The sequence below is a fragment of the Carlito syrichta genome, unplaced genomic scaffold (genome assembly GCF_000164805.1).
Source record: "Carlito syrichta isolate Samal-C Ts95f unplaced genomic scaffold, Tarsius_syrichta-2.0.1 Scaffold109679, whole genome shotgun sequence".
In the NCBI taxonomy this organism is placed as follows: domain Eukaryota; kingdom Metazoa; phylum Chordata; class Mammalia; order Primates; family Tarsiidae; genus Carlito; species Carlito syrichta.
The window spans coordinates 60578-66659 of record NW_007053775.1 but is presented as its reverse complement, the minus strand read 5'-3'; the positions used below and the strand labels follow the sequence as shown (position 1 = coordinate 66659).

General features: G+C 63.3%; 1 protein-coding gene across 6 annotated transcripts; it reads left to right on the top strand.

The window, feature by feature from the left end:
* The first annotated feature begins 1356 nt into the window (after window positions 1–1356).
* Window positions 1357–4123, top strand: HSPB7 (heat shock protein family B (small) member 7). 6 transcript variants are annotated; one of them, XM_008068855.1, is made up of 3 exons: window positions 1357–1928; window positions 2459–2592; window positions 3823–4123. In XM_008068855.1, exons 1-3 carry the CDS (start codon window positions 1733–1735, stop codon window positions 4000–4002), a joined length of 510 nt encoding a protein of 169 aa, XP_008067046.1. In that variant the 5' UTR covers window positions 1357–1732; the 3' UTR covers window positions 4003–4123. The 6 variants fall into 6 exon arrangements, with proteins under 6 accessions (XP_008067046.1, XP_008067059.1, XP_008067053.1 ...); XM_008068868.1 differs by having other exon boundaries at window positions 3865–4092; XM_008068862.1 differs by having other exon boundaries at window positions 2459–2577; window positions 3823–4075.
* Window positions 4124–6082: the final 1959 nt, after the last annotated feature.

The following is a 6082-nucleotide window of genomic DNA, read 5'->3' as shown; positions in this document are numbered from 1 at the left end:
CCCTCAACAGGCTGGGGTGACAGGGGCGCCGACACGGGTAAGAATCTCCACCAGGAGTGATAGACCCTCTTGCTCTAGGCACCACCCTGGCCCCCACCAGCACTACTAATGCCCGTGTAGACGGGGTCTCCCAGGATGAGGCTCCAGCCTGGGTTCTGTGGGAGTCCGATGAAAGGAACAGTCCCTGCCTTCAGGCTTCCCCAGTCTAATGGGGAGACAGACAAACCCTTGCCCTGGGGCAGCTGCCAGCTGGCTAGGGGAGAAGGGATACAGCAGAAAGTCACAGGAAGACCATGTCACACCACCAGGTGCTAGGAGTGGGCAAAGACGGTCAGTGGTGTGGGCGTCTGGATGGGGACAGGGGGTTGTGTGGGCGGGAGTAATCAGGGAGGCCTCCGTTGGAGAAGAGGACTGGAGCTGATCTGGGAAGGAAGGGCAGAATTTGGAGAGGACAGCAGATGCCCCATAATGCAAGCAGGGCTGCCCAGCGGGCTGGACTCTCTCCCAGAGTGGCGTTCCCCGGCTCCCACCCTGATCCAGCGTGATGTCGGTCTCGGCTTTGCTGAGCAGCCGGTGGACAAGGAGAAGCTTCTCGGGTCTTCTGAGTCAGCCCGCCTCCATAAGATTTTGTTCAAGTCATCCCAGTCTCTGAAGAGCTTCGGATCCGACACATCTGGGTTCAAATCCCAGCTCTGTCACTTACATTCGTGAGGCTCCACTTCCCTGTCTGTGAAATGGGAAGAATGCCTCCTCCTTCCTGGCTGGGTGGTGATCAACTGAGGCCACGATGGACAGCTCTCGGCCAGGAGCCCGTGCCCTCAGCACTCCAGAGGTCAGGGCTAGATTAGTCTTCCAGATTCTCCTTCACCTCTGCCTGACATCCCACTCAGTGAAGCCGACAGTAGATAGGAGCCCGACCTTCTAGACCTTTCAGGACAGTTATTCGATTATCTGCCCCCTCCCCGAGTCTGGGCCCCACCCCCAGCCCTACCTCAAGCTGCCAGCTCTCTCCTCCTGGGGCCCCTGAGTGTTCCAAAAATTGGGGTGGAGGTGAGTGCAGGTCCCCGTGGAAGCTGGCAGGAGGACAGCTGCACATTCTAACCACCGCCCCCACTGGGCTGTCTCGCCCTTTCCTTAGAGATGGGCTGTAAACATTACCTTCCTTGAGGGAAGGAGGCCCTCAGGACACACAGCAGGCCAGGGTAGAGCAGGGAGGCCCACCCACCCTTGTCCCCAAGGAGTCTGCGGTCTGATGGGGGAGGCACAGCCCTTGGAGAAAACCAGAGTCTGAAGGGGAGACACAGTTCTTAGAGAGCCCCCGGGCTGACGGGGGAGACAGAACACACAAGAAACACCAAACCCACACGATCCTGGGGCGGGCATGGGTTCTGAGTGCCAAGGGGTCAGAATCCAGCCCCCTGACCGGTGGAGCGGAGGCCCCTGGGGCTGCGGTGATCAGCCCGGAATGCCAGGCTGTGAGCTCAGCCCTCCCGGCCTGCGTGTGTTGGGCTGTCAGCAGGGCCGGCTCACGGGAGAAGATTTCCAGCCCCCTCCGGGCCACGGAGAGGCCTAAATTTAGCCAGTAGACAAGGGGCTGGCCTCGAGCCCGGGTACGGTCGGGCCTTATAAAGCGCCGGCAGTCGGGGCCCAGCACGCTCCCCTAAGGCCTGTGCCCACACCCTGTCCTGTCCAGCCCCTGCCCGCCTGGACAGGGCCCGGCGCCTGCCTGTGAATGAGCCACAGAACCTCCTCCACCTTCCGAGCGGAGAGAAGCTTCCACTCCTCCTCTTCCTCCTCCTCGTCCACCTCCTCCTCGGCCTCCTGCGCCCTCCCAGCCCAGGACCCACCCATGGAGAAGGCCTTGAGCATGTTCTCGGAGGATTTCGGCAACTTCATGCGGCCCCACTCAGAGCCCCTGGCCTTCCCAGGCAAGTGCTGTGGGCTCTGAGGGGAGGGAGGTGACATCCGCTCCAGGACGCCACTGCACGCACGCGCGGTGGCTGCCGATCTTCCAGGAACAGGTGCTGCTCAGCCTGCCTCCACGTGGGGAGGCCAAGACAGACGTGGCCGCAGGAACCGATGTGGCCATGACAACAAACGGGCCCCTCATGGACAGCTGTGGTCCTGGGGGTCAGATATGGCTCCAACGGCCACCCAGGGCCAGGGACTGCGGCTGGCTCCTGGCTGGAGTCCTAGAGGGCTGGATGGGGTGAGGGTTAGGCGGCAGCCTCCAGCCTCCAGGCCCGAGGTGGGGTTGCTATAGGCTGGGTGTCACATACACACATTGCACCCATGTCGGGGAGACCCAGCCCCACCACAGGGCCTAGGGGCAGCGGCGGGCGGGGAGGTCCGGCCTGGGGGAGCCGCTGCCCCTTGCCCCGTGAGAAGGAGCCAGACGCCCAGGTCCCGGGCATGCAAGCCCTGCCCTGGCCCCCGCTGACAGTAGCCCTCCCCACAGCCCGTCCTGGGGGGCCGGGCAACATCAAGACCCTCGGAGATGCCTATGAGTTTGCGGTGGACGTGAGAGACTTCTCCCCGGAAGATATCATCGTCACCACCTCCAACAACCAGATTGAGGTGCGCGCCGAGAAGGTGAGATCCCTTCCTGCCCCCGGCCCCCCTCCCCTGCCTGGACCCCTACTTCTGCTCCAGCCTTCGGTGTCCCTCTCTCACCTCGCCTCCTGGGACCCCCAGACCCCAGCAAGGGTCTTTTCCCCTCCCCAGTTCCCCCAGGGACACGGAAGACTCTGCCCCCTTCGGCAGCTCATGGGCCAGGGGACCCCTCTACCCTCTTTGCCCCAAGGCTTTCAGAGTCTCTTTCCTGGGGCCCAGGGCCCTGAAGGGGTCACTGGGAAATGGGAGAGGGAGGGAGGGAGGGAGGTGAGCAGAGGGAGGCCTGAGGGGTGGGCCCGAGGGTGGGAGATGGCAGGAGGGAGGTGGTGATGGCAAGTGAGCACAGCTCCTCTGGCAACCAGTGGGGGAGGGGTGAGAGAGGGCGCTTACCTGGGCAGTGGGGGGAGGGGCTTCCCCACGGGACACACCCCAAGCCCTCTCCGTGCCAGAGCCAGAGGCCCAGCCCTCGACCTGGGACACCTGAATGAGGTCCAAGACTGGGCAGGGGCCCTGAAGTTCAGGGTCACACTCCCTCCACCCACGGGTCTAAGGTCACTGGGTCCCTAGGTCTCTGAGTCTGAGCTTCCAGGAGGCACTGGGACCTCCACCGGAGAAGGTGTGGCCAGGCTTGAACAGGGATGCTGCCGGGAAGGAGAGCACTGCCGAAGCCTCCTCCTGCTCCTGGAGGGCCGGCTTCTTCCCCTGAGCCCGCGAGGGTGGACTCCTGGGGGCCCTTGCCGGGAGCGCCAAAGACGTGGGCACTGGGACCAGCGGGCAGCACGTGCTGGCCCTGTCATCCCCGACGATGACTCAGCCGCCCCAAACTCCTCTGGACACTATGTGCCGGCTGAGCTGTGGGGGAGGGGCCAGGGGCTTGGCTGGCAGGTGGACGCCCATGTGTCTGGGGATCCCGGAGGGCATGGCTCTCCTCTGTGTCATCTCCTGAACCGCACGGTGAGCCCCAGCCTCGGAGCCACTGCCACAGAGCCTCCCCTCTCTGAGCCCACACCCCTCAAGTGCCCCTGGGAACTCCTAAAGCTCCAAGAAGCCCGCTGAACCCATTGCTGCCCAGACCTTGGCCTGTGGCCATCACCACCCTGGCCGGCCCCTCTGCACCTGAGAGCACAGCATCTCTGCATGTGGGCCCGGCTGGGTTACGAGGGGCAGAGGGGGACTGTGGCCTGCCTTGACCTATCGCCCTTTCCCCAGCTGGCAGCCGATGGCACCGTCATGAACACCTTCGCTCACAAGTGCCAGCTGCCGGAAGATGTGGACCCGACCTCGGTGACCTCAGCCCTGCGGGAGGATGGCAGCCTCACCATCCGGGCACGGCGTCACCCGCACACAGAGCACGTCCAGCAGACCTTCCGGACAGAGATAAAAATCTGAGGGCCTGTCCCTCCCCCTGCTCCCCTCCCCCACGGGCTTGTCAGCAAAGCCTTCCTGAAACCCTTCACGACAGTCCCCAAAAGCCCAGGTTCCAGCCCCGATGCCTCCGGACCCCAGGTGGGTCATCCCCCAACCAGGGCCCTCCATTTTGCTCAGGGCAGGCCGGGGACCCTCTGACCTCACCTGTAGTGCCCACTTTTCAGATATGGCCCCCTCACTTAATCCAGAGTAGAGGGGCTGGGGTGGGGGAAGGGGAGGAAGACAGGCAGGGCATCTGGGCAAATGATCTGCAGGACAGACAGACAAATCCTTTGATCTGTGGAGTCTCTGCAGGGCAGGGGCGGGGGAAATCAGGGACCTGGGACCCCCTTGCCCAAGGGGAGCAGAGGGAAGGTCATAGGTGGAGGTGCCTCGCTAAGTGGAACTGCCCCAGGGCTCAGGGAAGCCAGGAGGAGACAGCCAAGACTGTAAACCTCCCTGCCTCTGTGCCCCAAACCGCCGGCGGGCAGGCCGCAGGGTACCTCCAGCCAGCCGGCTGTGCCAGGGCAGGGCCTCGCCACCTCTGTGTGTACATGGGGTTTTTCCAATACAGCTGGTTCATGATAAACCGTGTGCACCTCCTGTTGTCGGGACCTGTTGGGGCCTCGGGCCAGGGTGAGGCGGCTGCTTCTCCCTCCCACTCATAGGTGGGGCCCTGGAGGCTGCCCCCACTGCAGACAGGATCAGCCAGCGGAGGGGAAAGTGAGCATGGGTGTGGCTTTAGGCCCTCAAGGTTGGACCCCAGCTTCTAGCAGCCCTCCTGTCTTGGGCAGTCACCTCCCCATCCTCCGCCCTGCTTAATCTATGAATCTCTCTCTCTCTCTATCTCTCTCTCTCACACACACACACCCATCACTGTCCTTCAGACACTCAGCACTACCACTGGTTGAGGCCAAATTCAGAGCATTATAAGATCAGACCTGCAATCCCACTTTCGTTGATGGGGAAACTGAGTCCCTGAGCCATGGAGTGCCGGCTTTGTCACGGAAGGGGGATCTGAACCCAGGGTGTCAACAGCTGCTCTCAACTCCCAGTGTCTCTGGACACTGAGGAGTGCCCTCTCGGGGTGGGAGGAGTCATAGGACTAGCCCCCCCACCCAGGTCCCGCCTGCTCTGAAATCCAGGCAAGGACTTCAACCTCAACCCTGGGGAACACACCCTGCCCCCGTGACTGGCTCAGCCTCCCGCATGCAGAAGCAGGGGTGAGGGCGAGGGGTCCCCAGGGCAGCGGAGGGCCCAGCCTCTGACCCCTGCACCTCTCTGGCCAGTGTGCTATAGTGTGGCCTCTCGCTCACATTCCAGGGCCCTTGGGGGAGACCAGGAGAGGCGGGGCCTAGGGACAGCCCTGCCACTGGAACCCCTGCACCCAATCAACTGCAGACGACCCGCCTGAGGTTCCCCAGAATGCGCAGACAGACATGCCTTCTTTGAGAGTTGGGGTTGGGGTGGCAGCTCACATGAAAGCTTAAGCCCTCGCGGAAATGTGGGGTCCCCAGGTCCCCGGGGCAGGAGCCCCAGGGTTCTTTCCAGACGCCCACAGCACCCTCTCTCCCAACTACCTGTCCCTCCTCTTGTTATTTATTTTTTCCCTCAAGAGAGATTTATCGTCCCGTTGCTAGGTGCCAGGCACTGTGCCAGGCCCTGTCCCGGGCGCAGGGACACAAAGGTGGGCAGGCTGTACCAGGTCGCCTGCCTTCTTGAAGCCCTTCTTGTACCGGATGGGGGCTCTGAGGCCCAGAGAGGCCCACCCAGGGTCACACAGCCCCACCGGCAGAGCCACAGGAATCTGGGAGGGGGGAGGAGGGGTGCCGACTGGTTCAGGAGCCTGGGCGCTCTCTAGAGGGACCCCCACCCCGCAGCACAGGCCCCCCCCAGGCGCGCTGACCTATGCAGCTCAGGCGGGCTGTGGTCTGTGGTCAGGAGGAGGGGAGGCGAGGGAGGGGGCGCAGGGGCGCAGTATTTCAGGCCTTCGTGACTCACTGATTCCGGCTAGGCTCTGCTATTTGCAGCCCGACACTCATGGGCGCGAGGCAGGCGGGGC

Bases quoted from the DNA above. Each gene is read 5' to 3' on its own strand.
- HSPB7 (XM_008068840.1), top strand. From the start codon at position 1,733: ATGAGCCACAGAACCTCCTCCACCTTCCGAGCGGAGAGAAGCTTCCAC. The intron at 1,929-2,443 runs GCAAGTGCTGTG...CCCCGCTGACAG, and splicing joins AGAGCCCCTGGCCTTCCCAG to TAGCCCTCCCCACAGCCCGT. The intron at 2,593-3,822 runs GTGAGATCCCTT...CCCTTTCCCCAG, and splicing joins TTGAGGTGCGCGCCGAGAAG to CTGGCAGCCGATGGCACCGT.